This window comes from Thermobia domestica, chromosome 10 (genome assembly GCF_964235325.1).
Source record: "Thermobia domestica chromosome 10, izTheDome1.hap1.1, whole genome shotgun sequence".
Classification (NCBI taxonomy): Eukaryota; Metazoa; Arthropoda; class Insecta; order Zygentoma; family Lepismatidae; genus Thermobia; species Thermobia domestica.
In genome coordinates, this window is record NC_137463.1 from 132,614,100 (window position 1) to 132,634,125 (window position 20,026).

Consider the following 20,026-nt stretch of genomic DNA (forward strand, 5'->3'; position numbering starts at 1 on the left):
TATATATATATATATATATATATATTTCTGTTCAATTGTGTTATTGTGCACATGCTTCTAATAATTTATTGCTTTTAGCACACTGCTTTTATTTATGTTGTCATGTTATTAATATCTAAGTATATTGCATATTAAATTATGTACATTTACAATAATCAAAATTTTAAATATTATGAAAATCTAACTACCTACATCACGAAATTACGAAATTTGTATCCATAAAGTTTGTAAATTTGTATCCATAGTACTGTTAGACATGTCTGGATCACTGTTAGGAGAAAACACAATCCGACATTTTACATATTTTATATAGTATATTCATTTACAGTGTGTTTCAAAACAACACCGACAACGTTTGTTCCTGACACCAAGATAAGACAAAAGGTATAGACCAAGCTGGGTGCAGAAATATGTCATTTCGGAGTTACAGGCTGCCATATGAATGAAAAAATGAACTTTCAAGGTCCGTAGCTCCAATGCTATGGGACTTACTGTAGTTGGGTCAAGACTTCACTAAGGAAGTAGTATGTGCCCTTTCCAAATATATATGTTTGAGAATCCTGCGGTACATCCGCAATGATTTTTTATAGAGGTAGTTGGTGAGTATGATATGAAATATTATGTGCCCGTAGTCAAACTCCCTCAATAAAAATTGTTGCGCGAGTACTTTAAGATTCTGAAGCTTGTATTTTTGGATAGCGCACATATTAGTTCCTAATTGAAGTCTTGACCCGACTACGGTAGGTCCCATAGTATTAAATCTATGGACCATTAAAGTTCGTTTTCTCGTTTTCGGCAGCCTATAACTCCAAAATGACGGATTTCTGCACCCAGGTTGGTCTATACATATTGTCTTATTTGGGGTCAGGAATCACGTTGTTTTAAAACATGCTGTATCTATCTATTTATCTAACAGTACTAGCAACGAACGAACTAGTACTACTATTATTTGCAACGAACTATATACCCCTTTAGCACTACAAAAGTACATTTCTGTCGATTTTCACACAAGCAACACATTACTCTTAAGGGTGTCATTTTCTTATGCTTAATGTGCTGTATCGACTGATATGTGTATTGCTTTAAATAATATTTTAGTTCAATACAAAATAAAATTTATGGGTTACAGATATCTTCCTAGTTGTATTCATTAACTTTTCTCCATACCATAGTTCCCCATAGTTTTTCTAGTGTCGTGATAAAGAATTTAATGAGCGTATATTTCAGTATGAGTTTGATCTTAATAAGTGATATAGTTTTCACTCAGCATCAGGTTTTCTCGTATTTACAAAATAATTTGTTTCTATCAATTTTCAGAACAACTTCAAAATAGCTTTCATATGTCTGAACTTTTGACAATTTTGTTTCGAAAAATGCTCATAATATTGTAGAATTAACCCAGAAATTTGGGAATGAGGTCCTAGTTAAATCAAAATAAAAAATCATTAACTTATTTTTAAATAAGCATATTTGTAAAACATGAAAATCTAGTTAGATTCAATGAAAAATACTTCAAAAATTGAGGGTCGTCTTGAATTGCCTTCAGATTTGCCAAGAAACCAACAATTATTCTTGAACAATACTCTAAGCTTCCGTTAACTATGAAGTTAAGGATGAAATATTTTAAAGATGACAAACTCTACTATTAAAATAGTTTAGATTCTGATGAGATTTTTTTTTGGGGGGGGGGAAACGATTGGTTTCTATATATAAATAACTTAGAGGTGTTAATTCCATTCATTTTTGGTATGAAAGTTATGTCTAAATTACTATAACTGGTTCTAATTTAGGTGTAATCATTAAGTATTCTCAGATACCATTATTTTATGACATTATTGCTGTATTGTCAAAGTATTTTATCTATATTAGCACATGACAGAAATGTCACATATCTATGAATAACAACAACAATAATAATACTTTGAAAGGCAAGTAAAATCACATACTACAAGCTAATTTGTAAATCTATTGCTATAGTTATATGCTCTTGTAAAATTATTGAGTATCAAAAATTGCAGCGACTTCTGAAATTAAGACTTGTGTTTAACTTGTCACACTAATTCACTACAACCAAAGTGGATTCGATTATCAGATCTTTAAAGTATGACTAGTAAACATGAAGTTATGAGAAATAGACTTTCGTGAATTCTGTGAGCATAGGATGAACAGAAACCCAATCTTTCAGTTACACTTTATAGCATTTCTCAATAAAAAGTCAAAATACGAGTAATACAAATTTTAATGATTTCCAGCCTACACTTTCTATAAAGATAACAAAGAAAGTTCTGCCGCTTTTTGTAGAGGTTTGTGTTCAATTGGCCCTCACACCATAAATTGAAGAATGTCCTCCTGTGTGTTTGGTGGAATTCTTGTGCCATTTCGCATTGGGAACTGCTATCAGCTGGTCAGAGCATCAATGCAAATATGTACAGTCTGCAGTTGAGCTGTGTTCAAGAAAAACTCAAAACTCTGGTGGCAGCACTTCTGAATCGCAAAGGGGTTCTCCTGTTACAGGACAACGCTAAGTCCCATGTGGATAGGATAACCAGGGACACCGTACTACCCCTTGGATGGGAAGCAGTATTGCATCCGCCATACTCCCGGGACATTGATCCGTAAGATTATCACCTGCTCCAGTCCTTGGATAATCACCTTAGAGGACGTCAATTCAAATTCATATTAGAGGTGCAAAATGCACTTGATACCTTCTTCGGTTCACGGCCCACAAAGTTCTACCGTGATGGAATTCATGGCCTCCCAGAACGTTAGCAGAAAGTCGTCGATACTGATGGAAACTATTTTTGATCTTCCAAGTACGTCATAAATGACATATCGATGTTCGAAGGTCATGAGTGAAAAAGCGACAGAACTTTCTGTTTTAACTTTATAATCATTTTTTAAAAAAGGTTTCTGCAGAAGGGGGTAATTTAAGAGTTGAAACAATTCAAACGAAATAAGTTTGCTATACGATGGCGAGACAAGAACTGCCAGAAAATCGTAAATGAATAACCAACATAAATTTTCAGTTTTAACTCAAAGCTCGAACACATAAAGAACGCAAATGTAAGTGATCGTGATCATAATGTGGAACTCGTGGGACATCTCTAACATGTTATATGGGGTGTTTGACACATACAACACTACATAACACATGGCGGCTCCACAAGCAGTTTTTCGGGCAAGTAGGAAAGCTGAATGAGTATTAGCAGTACTACTTCGAGAAAGTAATATGATTAACACATTAAGTGCCGCGTGAGACCAGGTTGGCCTCGCATCAAATATTGTAGCGATAAAGGTGGTACTTAAACTGTTAATCAGGAAACGTTTTGCAGGCACTAGCTTAGGATTTTGGGTAAAGGTGTAGTCCTACACTACCATATCAAATTCTTACTTTTAACAATTTGCAAGATGTAAGAAGTAGCTCTATGAATCTTTTCCTCGAAATTAGGTGAGAATACATACAGGGGATGAACAAAAATTTAAAACACATTTCATACAGGACACGTAAATTTGGCCCTCCACTGTACAACACGTGTTGCGGTTGCCGATCGTTTTTTGTTTTCAATATGTCATGTGGAACTTCCTCTTCCGTCAGCAGTAACCAGTTCACCTGTAATTGTCGTGGTGTGAAAGTGGTGCGGTAAAATGGGCGACCTGACAGATTTCCAAAGAGACATGATAGTTGGTGCCCGTCTGGAAGAGATTCAGTGGCAACAGTGGCGAACATTGTATGGATATCGAAAGGCACTGTGTCTAATGTCACGAGGGCATACACAATTCTTGGGCAAACGACGTCTGCAAAACACAACTGTGGTCGAAAGACAATCCTGTCAGATAGGGACCGGAGGGCATTAAAACGGTTTGTAACAGCTATAAACAAGACCACTGCAATGAAAATTACGTCTGAACTCAATCGCGACCTACAGAGCCCGGTTTCATCGAAAACATTGCGACGGGAACTTCATAAAATGAAACTTCATGGCAAGGCCGCTATCACGAAACCCCTGGTCACAGCAGTAAATGCCAGATCACTCACAGTTCCGTGGCAGTGTGAGAACATGCGTGGTCCCACTAAAAGATGAAGCATCAAAAGTGTTCACATTAAGTTGCAGAATAGGATTGACGATACCGTGAATATGTGAAGCACCAGTTATACTTCCCTGCAAGAACACCAGGAAAATGTGATATGTAGTTATGGTTTGGTAACCATATCAAAATACCAGATGGGTCTTGTATGACAAGCGAGAATAGACATTGCATTTTCTTGCTGACGGCAATTCCTGACACACATTGGGTCATCACTGTCCGAGGCTGAACTGACTTCAATCTCTCAACTGCACTTTATTCGCCTCGCCAGTAAAGACTCTATCCACAGTGCGGAAGATGTTAACGAAGATGCACAGGTAGGAAAGATACCATTGGAAGTGTGACGTGAGACCTTATACATTCCTCCAGCAATTGATCTGTACTGTTTTATAGGATCACGGCGAGTCTGATTGCACTATTTGTCAGTCTTATATCAGTTTGAGGGACTAGAATATTTCTTGTATTCAGGTGCACAATGGTCGTTTGCTGGACGCATTTGAAAATTACTGACGAAGACAACTACTCTAGTCGTGTTATCAGAAAACCTTAAAATTACCATTAATATACTCTCTAAAGACATTACGATTAGGATCCTCTTTATTGTGTCTAGTGAGTTGGTATTTTGACTTTAAACTTAGCAAAGATATTTTCTGTATTTTGAACTTTGTTCGGATTGGACAATGTTCTTAAAAGCGCTTCCACCAGTGTATCGCTTGACCATTAACTATGCATAAAGTTTATTTCTTAGCACTACAGTCCATAAGCAATTGTGGCTAAGCAAACGTAATTCCATTTTAATATGGGTTATTAGCTTATTGATTCATTACATTATATGTGGATTTTGAGACCAGAGTACAATGGCTAATTCAAGTAGCCTCTTAATTGCCTAATACAAGTCTAGATTAAAACAGAAAAAAATATCAAGTGAGAATCGACCACAATATCACGGAGATCCAAGATATGATTTTCACTATTTACATACACTGGAGTAAATATTTTACAGTTATAACTCTATTAATTTTATGTATATATATTCTTCCATGTCTATGTGTGTGTGTGTGTGTGTGTGTGTGTGTGTGTGTGTGTGTGTGTGTGTGTGTTTGTATTTGTTTGTTTTTTGAGTGTGTGTGTGTGTCTGTGGATTACTCGACCTTTGTTGTGTTTACCTTACCATGCCTTACGCAATAGTCTATAATAGTCGTCGATAACTGAGTTACATAGAAGATCTACTTAACAATCTTTTGCTGATTTCTAAAGATATACTTGGATGGAATCTCTCAAAAGATAAATATAATTAGCTTAATAAACTGGCAGAAACTGTTATCCTGAGCGACTTGCTGCCAATAACTAGTTCACAATTTCATTTCTTGTTTTTCGTTTAGTTACATTATCTGATAAGGGAAGTTCATGAACTGGCTCAGCTGAGATCAGAACGGGGCCAAGATGGCCGCTTAAAACCTGTGCCGAAAGTATAGACACTCCAAACTGCTGAAGCAAGGAAAACCAAATTTGGCGTGAATGTTGATCAGTAAGCGTAGGTAACGAAAACATACGAAATGTTCGAAAACGCGACATGTCGAGTTAAAAATGCCACACAATGTATCACACACATGTCCAGATCAAAGCACTGGAGCTGCAGAAGCAAAATGTCATATTTACGTTTATTGTCAATAGTAGATATTCACAAATATTCAAATGAGTTTGTTTATAAATGCTGGAAATTATGTTGCATCTGACAATCACAGCTGAAAATTATGTTGCATCTTCATTCATTCGACCCGTTGAAATAAAGAGATCAACAAGTGACACGACCGAAACACAAAAGTTGTTGGCACCAGGCGGTAGCTCTAACCGCAGCAGCAGACGATTGGAAGCATAAAAAAACGGAGACTATTATTGTTTTCTTATTTATTCAAAATTTCAATTGTTTTTTATTTCTTTGTTATTCTCACTTTCATTTTCTATCCTGTTTGTATCATATGTACGTTATTCCGTCATTGTGAACTACTCTTTTTTCATTTCACAGCACCTTTCAAAAGATGCACTTCTTAAGCTTGTCTTTGGAACATTTGAGTTGGACCCCACCATAGACTCTACGGGAGCTTTGGGACAAGATGTGTTTACTTTGAATCATGATAACTTCATTATAATGATCATGATCATGATAATTTCAAAGTTTCTTTTTCATTGTTTTCAGGAATGGCATAACGTAGACAGATCTTTAATACCTTTTGATGCACTGAAACATCAGCAGGGTTAATAATTTAGATGTTAATTAATGAAAACTATGATTTCCCTAGTGCCCCCTTACAGAGGCCTCATCCGATTAGTTATCGGTGGAAATGAAAACTTCTTCTTTCTGCTACACAGCTTCTAAGCTACTCCAACTAAACAAACTGAAAATTAACGACAAAACATCCATACGTATGAGTTATGTGTCAATTTACATGTTTTGCAAAAAAACAAAGAAAGGAAAGAAAAGAAAAGAAAAAAGAAAAAAAGAAAGAAAGAAAGAGAAAAGATTTACACCTTCGGTTACATCTGGCAACACTGTGTAGTTCCTAGTGTACTTCAATCGTTTGCTTCCTAGTTTAAAAATATATGCATGAACAAAGCTTCATTTTGGTATAACCATTATTTGTGCATCACTCCAGGTTCAAAAGTTCTACTATCCGAAAGTCCGGGTTGCATTGTATATTGGACACCCTGTATAATTTTCAAATTCATATACATATTTACATTCGAAATTAAAATTATTTCTATTTAAATGTAGTTATTCTCAATTACACGAATATGGAAAGGGATATGTGGCAATTGCAAAATACGTTGTAAATGAAACATTGTTCAAGTAAGCCGTGTGTATATGTGTGCAAGTCAATAATTCATTACTGACTAGGAAGCCTTCTTAGATAAAATCTAAATTATAATAATTATTGCAACTTACACAAATACTTAGAGTTCTAGGTAGAAATTGGTTATTGAAAAAGTAATAATTAATTATGATATATACTTGAGTGGCTCACTATTTATAAAGAATCAATAGTCACTGAAGGTAATATGTTCAAGTATCATTCTCAAATGTTTGTGTGTATACAATAGAGAAATACTGTAACATTTTCAGTAACTTTTAGTATTTGAATTAAGATTTTTGACATGCAGTATAAATACCCTTTCTCTTTCAGATTGCGTTAAGTATGATGAATATTTTCTACATGAAGAGTATTTATGTGTCTTCTGTTTGTGCAAGAAGGATAAACCTTCCGAAACGAAATGTAAAATTTGGAATAGTTTCTGCAGAAATTGGCATTTGAGATGATTTCTATTATACTGACACTATTAGTCATAGAAGATCAATATTGTACAGCCTATGAACAAAAGAATAAATATAACATCTCTTATTATTGTATTATTTATTTTAACCTTTGAGATATATATGACTTTTAATTCCTATTTTAGATTTCCATTATTAGATATTATTATTATTATTATTATTATTATTATTATTATTATTATTATTATTATTATTATTATTATTATTATTATTATTATTATTATTATTATTATTATTATTATTGAAATGAAAGGTACGAGCCACTGCACCAAAGTTTTTCGCTCCAATTTCTTAAATTAAATGATGATGTACTGCAGTTACTAATGAAACATTTTCTTTTGAAATACAAACAAAATTACAAGGCGCTTTAAAAAATACTTCACTCAAAGAAAACTTATCCTCAAGAGGAAGCTATTCTTGTAGATTTATCCATAAGTAATGCTATATACCATATGTAAGGAGTTTTAATGGAATGCTTGTTTAACAAAATAACAACACAATCACATGACTAGTATTTTAGGAAATTGTCCAAAAAAAATTCAAAAATAAACTACTTCTTGTGGACATTCCCATTGAAGTGATTTATAGAATCACAAATGAAATATTTATTTATGAGATATGAACACAATCGCTTGAATTGTTTTTGATAAAGTAATCCGTAAGAAACTCATCCCCTTAGAATAAAATATCTCTTGTAGATTTTTTCTAAGCAAATGAGTTATACCTTACTGTCAGATAGATAATGAAATATTTATTTATGAAATCTGAAGAAATCACCTGAGTCATTTCTGCGAAAATGACCAGAAAAGACTCACCCCCAAGAATAAACTACACCCTCCCGGTTTTTCCTGAAAATGACATACCACAATACGGAGCTGTTGTTAAAAAATGGTTTATGAAATGTAAACAAAATTGTTAGAACCGTTTTTGAGAAAATTGCATTTTATATTTTCATCCCTCAGTAAACTACCGTACCCTTATTTTTAGGGTTAGGAGTAAAATTTGATAACTCCCTTCGACAAGTCGCATAAAGACTTTAAGTTTAAGATTTGGTTGAGATACTTGAACAGCATGAACTCTAGGTGAGTATACATAAGGACAAACACATAGACAGGCTAACAGAAGTCGAAAAATCACCTTTTAGGCATTTATGGAAGACAAGGGCAAGAAAGAATTGTTTCGACTGTGCAATGGTATATATGAACTACGATGTGGCAAAAAGATTTCCTGAGTACGGTTTGCAGATGATGTGACACTTGTAGAATCAAAAAAGAAATCAATAATATGTTAGAAAACTTGAGGAACAGCTGTGAGGAATACGAGATGAAAATAGATGTTAGAAAGACAAAAGTCATGGTGATTTGAACGAAGCAGTCGGCGTCGAAGAAATAGAAGGTGATAAAATGGAACAATAAAGCAGGGGGACTCGTTTTCAATATCTGAGTAGTATTATTAGTATAATTCGGATCGGTATGGACTAGAAAACATCAAAATATGCAAGCAAATATGTGCTAAAATCACGAAAACATGCACTGAAAATATCCTAATATCCACTAAAGAGGGTAAATATGCACCAATTAAAACTAAACAATGAAACTATTACATTTTCAGGAAAAAAATACTTGAACTACATATACTTAGTGTGTAACTATGATGAATACATGTTACAATACACAACTATATATTTTTCGATATTTTCTGGCATTAATCTTCCGCATTGTTAGTCAAAACATTTCTGTACATCGAGAATGTTCTTTCCGTGTAGGAGGTCGCTAAGGTACAATAATATTTCAAAGATGGTTTGTTACTTGGCGATAAATCTTTAAATTCATGCATCATTGTTCTCAGGTACACTTTATTTGAATCGGTGTGTGGAAAAACAGTACTAGCCCAAAATCAGCCAGTTTGAGATGACTGCAAAAAGTAATACTAAAGACATAGAACTACGCATTGCAATGAAGAACAATACAATTTGCAAGCCCTACACGTTATGGTCATGGTGTTGAATGAGTGGAAAAGCAGTACATGTCTTGTACTAGTACTGCTGTTTCTCTCACGTATAATCCGGCTTTTAGGTGGCGTTAGAAGCGCAGCGCTTCTGTTGTAAATTAAACCTTTGTACTATGTTATGACACTTATTCTGTCAATTACGCAATCTGTTATCGTTTCTCTTCTGAATGACGTACTTTATTACATTGACGGTTTGAAAGTTATGAACAATGAATGATAGCAGCAGTGAGTCGTCAAGAGAAGTTGATGAACTACGTGTCTAACGAAGCATTATCATTCTATGGAAAACCACCGAGTAAGATGAAGACATCTAATTTTGAAACATTTTCTGTTTATTGAATGTTTTACATTTTTCAAGTGTTTGAGTACCCTATATTGATTTGTTTATTAAATACTCTTTTTTGCTTTGTTTAATATCGAGGATGTTTTATGTATTTTCATAAAATATTGTTTCTATATTGTAGTTGTATTATTAACAGTGTAAAGTTCATTAAGTAAAATTGGTGGAAAAACAGTACATTTTAATATTTTATTTAAAATTGTTAAAAAATACAATTAGGCAAATAGGGACATTCTTATGAGTTAGGATAACAGTTTTAAAATTTTCCATTATTATCATATCCGACTATATTTATGACATTTGCAAACAAACGTTATTTTTGCAAATACCTCAAAATGAGTTTTTTTTTTTTTTTTTGGACTGGTATTGTTTTTCCACTCACCGGTTCATTTACATCAGACAATAATTTTAAATTTGATTTTTCACGACTCTTGACTGTGGTTTTCGAACAAATGATTGTCCAACTGATCCTTTTGGAGTCTATTTCGTTAATAGCTCAAACATCTCAAATGCACTTGAAAGTCCTAATCCCCACTCTTTTAACCCCATTATAATGTTTGGAGTTGAACTGAAATGAGCATTGTAAGCGCAAGTTCGCTTTTAATGGTTTCAGCTCTGCCAGCGTAAACGGCTTCTTGAATACGTTTGGTTTCTTCGAGGTTCAAACAGCTCAGTATTTGAAATTGAAAAGGACACCTATTATATTGCAATTTACAAATACTAGAGGAACTGTACCAAACCCGGGCCCGGGTCCATAAAGCGGGCCCCCTGAATTGTTGCTCCAGGTATTGGCGTAGAATGCTAGAAATAAGCTGAATTGTAGTTTACCGTTACTGTTGCATGCAGCGCTAGTTCCTGAGTTGATCAGTTAATCCTTTGTTCTGCAATCAACATCTGACAAGTTTTCATGCAGTGGAAAGTTTTGAAGCTCCGACGAGCAAGCATTGTTTTCCATAGTTACTAAAGAGATAAGTGAGCCAACTATTTATTTATTTAATCTTAATGGTAAGAGGTATGTTCTATGTAATTAGCTAGTAATTTAGACGTAGGAGTGACAAATTATTTGCAGCGAAAGTAGAAACACGTATGGTCGTAAAGTGGGCCCCCTTGTCAATCCTAAAGCGAGCCCCTACTATGTTGTGCAAAAGTAAAAGATATGTTTCATACCAAATTCTCATGTTTCGTGCAATTTATTTACAATTTTCAGGAGGACCAAAATGCCCAAAACAAAGCCGAAACTAATAACACAATATCGTGATCGAGGGCATGGTAGTGTCAACTCATTATCAAGATCCTATGATCCAGGAAAGTAAAAGACAACACCGAAGGTGAAAGAAAGAGCCAAGGAAGACGATGTTGATTGTGGCTCAATCTCTGATATAAAGAAGCATCAACAATATTCTCAACTTTAAACGTTCCACCGGGGAAAACATCGTCCACGGATGACGATGCCACCTACATGTTCTGCAATGAAAATTTTTCGAGTGATACGAAAGTTGAACTCTGGGTCCATTGTGTCATGTGCTCTTAGTGGGCCCATGTAGATTGTGACGAGACTGACAAAGTCATTTATATTTGTGACTTTTGCCAGTAGAAATCTTAACTTTGTGAAACATTTCATTTATGACGTTTAATTTGAAAGTTTTGGTTCTGAAGGTTGATGATTTTATTTAATGCCAAATAAATAGGTTGGAGAAAGAGAGATGTTTAGATTTCTGATTTCTACCAGTAGAATATTAAATATTAAAGTTTTGAAAGTTTCAGTCTTCAAGTTTAGTCTATTTGAAAGGTTGTGCTGGAGTTAAGAAAAAGACTTTCAGATTGCATTTTGGCCACTAGAATGTGGAATATTTAAGTTCAATTTTAGTGTGTTCTTTACTTTTCGGAATTTGTTTCAATTTCTTCTAATAATGTCTTTTAAACATTCATATTTCATTTTAATTCAATCCATAGTGTTTAGGATGTTGTTTTTAGCTTAAATACGTAACTCATTTAAAGTAATACAGGTTTTCGCTTTGTGTAATTTATCTAAATTTAAAGGTGCCCGGTTTTGGAACAGTTTTTTCGAATGCCGAAAATGCAGTCCATATGAAAATCCATCTTTTCTCAACCTATTTTTTCCTTGATTGTTATGGGAAGAAACAAGCAAAGCAATTACATATCATATTATTTTCAGCCTGAATAGCATTTTTTTCTGATCGATATTTTCTTAGATATATGGAAAAAACAAAATGGGGGCCCACTTTTGGTACAGTTCCTCTATATAAAATAAAAAAGATATGAATGCGCCAAGTATCTGTATTAAGAATGAACACTCTGAGAGATGTAAATATGCATTTCTGACATAAGCATATAATAAAACCTTAGTGAAATTGAAGAGGACTTGCAAAAACTTATGTTATCTGCGGATTTTTTCAGGTTAACGAAGATAAATCCATCGTTAAAAATGCCAATAATATACGTATGTATAATGGACGTAGTAAGAGAAAATAAAATGCTGTACATCCCGTATTCAATTACAGTATTAATTTCTTCTACGACTTAATAGACATAAAACTTGTGTACAAAAAGGCGAACAAAAATACATGTGTTCCAAAGCCAAGACAAAAAATAGATGCTATACTCTTTCCGACACTTTTCCCTTTACTTTTGGCTCGCTTTTGATCAATTTTGTACATTATGCTTTTTGTTCTATGTCCCTAGGCCAGCTAGAGAATGCGCTACTGGTTTTTGAGAATAACTACATGAAAATTCCACTTCGTTCAAAAACTCGCACAGTATCTAGGGCCTTACATGGCGGAACGGTATTGGTCGGCTAAAGTAAGTAGGATAACAAGAAAACGACCTTTACAGATTACGTAATTCCTGCACTTACCCTCTCACAGAATGTCTAAATATTTTCTAAAGCTGCATTCCAGAACTTTAAAATTTTCGTTAAAAAGCTTATTTCAAAATCCGTTGTTCGCAACACAGGTTTCGCCTAATCAAGGGAATTTAACACACTTTTTACCTCTAAATTCATAAGACTGTGAAATGTTGCCGTTTAAGGTAAGTTTCCGTAGTGTATTAAAAGCCTGTATTTAAATCCATATGGTCATGTTCAAAGGAAAATAAATCCATTTTAAATTACCTTTTGCACTAGTTATGTGTAAATTCTAGAATATTTTCTTCCTTTAAATATTGTCCATTTCAAACTGCAGCAATTTACAATGTATTGCGTTCATACTTTAAAGGAGGTAAACTGATTTGAGCAAGACACAACATGAATGGGAAGAAGATAAAGTTATCGAAAATATAACAGAAGAATTTGTAGGAAAGTTATGTTTCCAGAGGCAGAAATACATATCAAAGTAACACACGCTTGGATTTAAATACTCTGATAAGTAATACTAAGGACCTTGTCTCGATATATCAGAAAATAACTGCAACGACAAGTTTTAGATTTCGTAAAGGAAATATTTTGATTAATTGGAGAGGTTATGCTCAAAAGGGTTGTTCATTTTTTTCCAGAAATACACTTTCCAACGTTTTTTTAAATGAACTCTGTTCAAGTTTGCAAAAGAAAGACATATTTAGATTGTTTCATGGTTGTAAAAAACTCCTTACCAGACTTGAAACTGTTAGGAAAATATAAGTAGACCAGAAAACAGAGTGAAGTCTTGGATTTTGCTGTCAAATACAATGGAAGTGTTCTGTTCTGAAAATAAAGTTACTTACTTTGAAAATATTAATTACTTGCTTAACACACTTCGGAAAATATATTTTCTCTTTAAATTGTTAACATCTCATCGCCGTCAATCCATTGTTTCAGAAGCTAACTGCTAGAAGATTTTTCTCTCGGCATTCTTATACCGCCGCAGAACTACACAATTTGAAATCCGCACACACTTCTGACATTGGTTAGGTGGAAATGTTGTTGTTTGTAGGCGACTTGACACCGTTATTTATCTCTTCTTACAAACAGGTTACAGCCACGCATCATTGCAGGGATGATAAATCACTCATCCCTTTCTCATTCGTCCTTCACATGTGCTTGGAAGTTCTAAACTAACAACAATGAACCATTTCAAAATCTTATGTCTATTTACATTAGAAACTTTTACTTCCATTTAGGTGGAAAGTTGTTGCACATTAAAAATTATTAATTAGATCATTGCTTTAAATACGCGTAGTTATGCATTTATGTGCCGCAACGACATAAACATGGACTAACGTCCGAAATATGCGCGTATATATATATACACTGTAAAATTCTGCTGTTTTACCCAAAACAACTGAAACGAATTTCTATTTAAACAGCCAGGAAAGGACATGCAAATATGCCTAATAATAATTGTTGGTATCAAATGCGAGCGTGAAATAAGGCCGGGATAGGAATGGTGAAAGAAGTGTTCAAGTAGAAGAAAAGTCTATTTTGTGGGACATTCAATGAAGAGTTGAGAAAAAGACTCATAAAATACTTCATGTGGAGTACTGTCACAATACAATGTGTACGGATGGTGTTGGGAAAGTAATGTCTAATTAACTCTATTTTCTTTTTAGGTGAACGAAAACAACCTGTCCATAAAGAACAAGCATATTTAAGAAGGTGGACAAGAGTTGAGGCATGGACATTATGTACAAGTGATGGAGAAATTTTATCATGAGAGACGTACTAAAAGATATGGTGACAAGGATGAAACGTATGGGACAAAAGGTGCTACAAGTGATGGACGGTGCCAAAAGAAAAAAATATCGCACTTGAAGATGGAGAGGTTAGTTACATAAATGTGGAACATAGAAGTTTCTTCTTACCTGCCAATAAGGGCAGAATGATTATGATGATGATGATGGACCATAAAGCGTGTAAATCCATTGAAATCTCAAGTTTAATCTTTTTACGACCGCCTTACTTTCTTTCCTCCTTTCGTCGCTCGAGAGTAAAAAGGAAAGTGGAAATTTAGCGTGAAATAAGGCCGGGATAGAAATGGTAAAAGAAGTCTTCAGGTAGAAGAAAAGTCTATTTTGTGGGACATTCAATGAAGAGTTGAGAAAAAGACTCATAAAATACTTCATGTGGAGTACTGTCACAATACAATGTGTACGGATGGTGTTGGGAAAGTAATGTCTAATTACCTCTATTTTCCTTTTTAGGTGATCGAAAGCAACCTGGTCATAAGGGACAAGCATATTTAACAAGGTGGACAAGACTTCTAGGGAAAATGTTAAGTGACCGGGTCACCAGAATCTCCACAAGTGCACACATTGAGCAAACCCAGAAAACACTAATTTAGAACAGACATGTGATTCGTTTTTTTCTTTCGTAAGGGCGTCAGCGTTAATGAAATTTATCAAAACTTGGTGGAAGTGTATGGTGATGATGCACTGTCGCATCGAGGTAACTTGGATAAGCTTATTTAAGTGTGGTAAAAACAAACGTCGAAGATGAGCCTAGGAGTAGACGACTAAAAACAGCAACTTCACCTGAAGTCGTGGAAATTGTACAAAAATTGGTAATGTCGGACCGACGAAAAACATTAGAGAAATAGCGGAGAAAGTAAAGATTGATATTCAAAGTGTTTGGGATATTCTACATCAACACTTTCGCCTCACAAAGGTTTGTTCCAGACAGGTTCCTCACAATTTGAATGTTTTTCAGAAGCAAACCCGGGCTCAAATGTGTCAGGAAAATATGGATTTTATGCAAGGAGATAACTACTTTTACCAACATGTAATGACAGGGGATGAAACATGGGCTCACTGGTCTGATCCAGAATCTAAACAAGAGTCATGCTGTGAAAGCATCAGGGGTCTCAAACTCTCAAAAAACTTGAGGGCAAAAAAAAAAAAAAAAAAAAAAAAAAAAATTGGCTGGGAAAGTTATGGCAACTGTTTTCTGGAACAGGGAAGGAATTATTTTGCTTGAAGCTATACCAAAGGAACATACCATCATAGGGACTACATGAAGAAAGCACTTGAAGATTTACGCCGAACAGTTCAGAATAAACGACGCAGAGGTGCAAAGCGTCGAATTTTACTTCTTTATGACAATGAGTCTTCACATATATCCCATCTTGCGCAGACTGCTGTCACAGAACAGGGAATGACTCAATCTTTCTCCCACTCTACTGTCCTCACCTAGCCTTATGTGATTATTTTTGTTTCGTCATTTGAAGAAATACCTCAAGGGCCAGCGATTTTCAAGAGACAAGCAGGTATTGGGTGCTGAGATTCAGTTCCTTGACTCCAAGTAGAAGTCTTTCATGTTGAAGGCATTGAGTCACTTGGAAAAAATGGAGACGATGTGAAGAAGTGGAAGGTAATTACATTGAAAAATAATAACGGTTTCTTTTTTCAGCTAATTGGTTTTCTTGTTAGACATAGACATGACTTTCGACACATTCCTTGTATATCATTATATATACCATTTGAAAATATTAATCAGGGATTTAAAATGTAGTAGCAGTAAGTGAGGTATTTATTTACTTGTAATTAAATAAATGAAACACAAGATATTAATTCTTCTAAAGTAGTACATTTGCTACTAATAGACGTAGATCCATGCGATACATAATAACTTTATAACAGTTTGACCTTCAAATCATACTTATAGTAGTGGCCGGCGTATAATGCGTCGAGTCAGCAAAAATTTTAATGACGTCATAGGTTAAAGGTCAATGCCCTTGACCCATGGAAATGACCTAGGGGTACTTACGACCACCCCTCTAGATTTTGGAAGAAGTACCTCAGCCCACCCCTAAATTTTTGGGAGGAGTACCTTGGCCCACCCCTTAAATTTTGGAAATTGCCCAATTTTAACCTTTGGTATTATAGTATAGGACCTTAGTATATGACACTATAAATTTGGGTTGTCCACCTCGTTCCCTTTTAGGGGTACAAAATTGCCAAAATATAAAAGTAAGCAACACGTTGTACCACGTGTTTGGTTTTTGGCCCAATTTATCCCCTTAGATGAGGTCCTATTACTTTATATGGTTATATGATCAGGTATAGGGGTCGATTTCCTATCATAAGACATAGGTACATTGATGCACCCTTTTAAAAATTTGGAAGGGGTACCTTGGCTCACCCATCAATTATGGAAATTGCCCAATTTAGGCATTTGGTATCGTAGTACAGGACTTCAAGATGTACCACTATAAATTTGGATGATTCACGTCCTTCCATTTCATGGGTAAAGAATTTCCAAAAATCAAATTTCTGTGGTTATTGACCCATTTTAAGACATTATAACAATGTCTTAACGTTGCCTTTTAAGACATTATAACAACGTTCAAAAATACTATGAATTAACGAAGCGTCTGCATTGGCAATAATAACTTTACGCAATCTCGGTTTAGCTTTGTGCAGAGCACGTAGCAGATCAACGTGTTTCACTGTAGGAGACATCGTGACAGACTAAGCCATCTTTTTCACATGCACAATAATTTAAAAATGTTTTGTTGGTACGTAAACGTAATGATGCAAATCGTCGGGAAAATTATTTGTACGAAATCGCATTTCATTGGGTGTATCTTGCTTAAGAGCCATCAGTAAATAGCCATGTGGATTTCTTGTTGCGTCTGCATAACTTTCTTGTAGAAACAGTGGATGTTCAGGCATGATTTTGATAACTCATATGCTTGATTTGTGACTTGTCACGTGGATTTTTAAACAACACCAAACACGAACAATTTAAACTCATATATCTATTTGCTTTACTTCGATGAAATACATTTTGTATTATAAAATTCACACTAATATTTCGATGATGTGATCCTTTCGTGAACATATCAACAATATCACTATTCACTTCTAGCATATGTTCATCAATAATAATCAAATGTGGTCCATCTTGAGGCTGAAAATCTTTCATTCGTGGAAGTCCTTCGTGGAATTCTACTGGAACCGGCATTGTTGCATACACGTTTTTCTATTCTGCGTAATACCAGTATATCTTACGAAATTTCATATTGATGATGGTTGGGAGATATGACAGTAATCGCTTCACAAAATACATTTTCCACACCCACTAGGTCCTGCGAGAATATATGTAAATGGATGTTTCCACTCTGTATCCATAATGAACACTAACACCTTGTTTCAAATATGATGCGTATTTAAAGTGACTTCAAATTTTTTGTTTTAGTTTGTAAATTCTTGAACTCATTGGTAAATGTTGGCAAGAAACGGAAAACCGTTTATCTGTTTATCGAATAGTTGAAAACCGTTTACTTGTTAATAACATAGTTGAAAACCGTTTATTTGTTAATTGAATAGTTACAAACCGGATAAAGCTTAACGGTTAACCGTGAAAGTTGGTCACTGTTTGATCTTAAATTCTATTTGAAATTGTATTCGCTTGAAAAACTTGTTTGAAATTTTTTTCTTTCGAAATTTTTTTCAAAATTTTGTTTGAAATTTTTTTTGTTTCGAAATTTTGTATAAAATTTTGTTTGAAAATTTCGTTTCAAATTTTTAGTTTCTAAAATATTTTGTTTCAAAAATCTTGTTTCAAACTTTTTGTTTTGAAGATTCTTTACTTTTAAATTTCTGTTTGAAGGTTTTCGTTTCAACTTTTTTGTTTCGAAATTTTTGAGTATAAAATTTTTAATTTGAGATCTTTGTTTGAAATTTTTTTTGAAGTATTGTTTGTAAAAATTTTCGTTTCAAAATCTTTTTGAAACTTTTCTTTTTACATTTTTTTTAGTTGGAAAAATTTTGTTTAAAAATTTTCGTTTCAAATGTTTTTGTTTCGAAAATTTTGGTTTGAATTTTTTAGTTTGAAAGTTGAAAACATTTTTAAATTCCATAAATCTTGTTCAAAATTTCTACCTAACTCTAGAGAACATTGACCAGGACCCGTCGTCGTATTAAAGACTCGCGTATCAAAACCAAATCATCGATTACTTGACCGTACTAGCATTTGACAGCTAATGGGTCCTACCAAATTGAGAGAGGATACCCATCCAAACCTTATAATTATATATGATCTCATCAAAGAGAATAACTTGAGACAATAATCGAATACATGGTTGTACTAAAATTTGGCAATTTTGTACCCATGAAAGGAATGAGATGGACCACCGAAAATTATCATGATACATATTGAGGTCCTGTACTATGATACCAAATGGTTAAATTTTAAAAGTTTCAAAATTGAAGGGGTGGTTCAATGTACCGCTCGTAAAATTTAAAAGGTGCACCGATGTACCTATGTTTGCTGATAGAAAATAGACCCCTATACATGACCATATAACCATATAAGGTAATAGGACCTCATCAAAGGGAATAAATAGGGCCAAAACGAAACTCGTGGTATAACGTATCGCTTATGTTTATATTTTGGCAATTTTGTATCCCTAAAAGGAAACGAGGTGGACCATCCAAATTTATCATGATTCATATGGAGATCCTGTACTATGATACCGAATGCCTAAATTGGGCAATTCCCAAAATTAAAGGGGTGGATCAAATGTACCCTTCCCCAAAATTTAAAGGGTTGCAGCAATATACTCATGTCTTATAAAAGGGAGTGGATCCCTGTATACGCTCATATAACCATATAAGGTATTCGGACCTCATCAAAGGGGATAAATTGGGCCATATACCAAACACGTGGTATATCGTATTGCTTACGTATACATTTTTGCAATTTTGTACCCCTAAAAGGGAACAAGGTGGACCACCCAAACTTATAGTGATATATATTAGAGTCCTATACTATAATACCAAATGTTTAAATTGGGCAATTTCCAAACTGAACAGGTGGGCCAATGTACCCCTCCCAAAACTTTAAAGAGGTGCATCAATATACTCATGTCTTATGAAAGGGAATGGACCACTGTACATGCCCATATAACCATATAGGGAAATTAAACCTCATCAAAGGGGATAAATTAGGTCAAAAACGCCCGAAATTTGACTGATTGGCAATTTTTTCCTGATGAAAAAAACGACATATACCCGCAATAATGATAGAGGTACATACCTAGGTCCTAGGCTATCATATCAAATTCTTATTTTGGCAATTTACAAAATTTAAGGAGTGGCCCTTGGTACTCCAGCCACAATTTAGGGGTGGGCCAAGGTACCCCTGCCAAGATCTAGAGCGGGTGGTCCTAGGTACCCCTAGGTTATTGACTCCAGGCCAATGTCATTGACCTTTGACCTATGACGTCACAAAAATTTTGCTGACTCAGTTGCATATACGTCGGCCACTACTACTCTTATTGTACGTTAAGTGTATGTACAGTTACGTGTTATAGTTTATATTATTA

General features: G+C 34.5%; 1 protein-coding gene across 1 annotated transcript in view; it reads left to right on the top strand.

Annotated features, from left to right (window-relative positions):
• Nucleotides 1-7,417, top strand: part of LOC145662084 (uncharacterized) — a 153,057-nt gene extending 145,640 nt beyond the window's left edge. The window contains exon 8 of the mRNA XM_081727424.1: nucleotides 7,269-7,417. Coding sequence (XP_081583550.1) covers nucleotides 7,269-7,402 — 134 coding nt within the window. The 3' untranslated portion in view covers nucleotides 7,403-7,417. The remainder of the gene's footprint in view (nucleotides 1-7,268) is intronic.
• The last annotated feature ends 12,609 nt before the right edge of the window (nucleotides 7,418-20,026 follow it).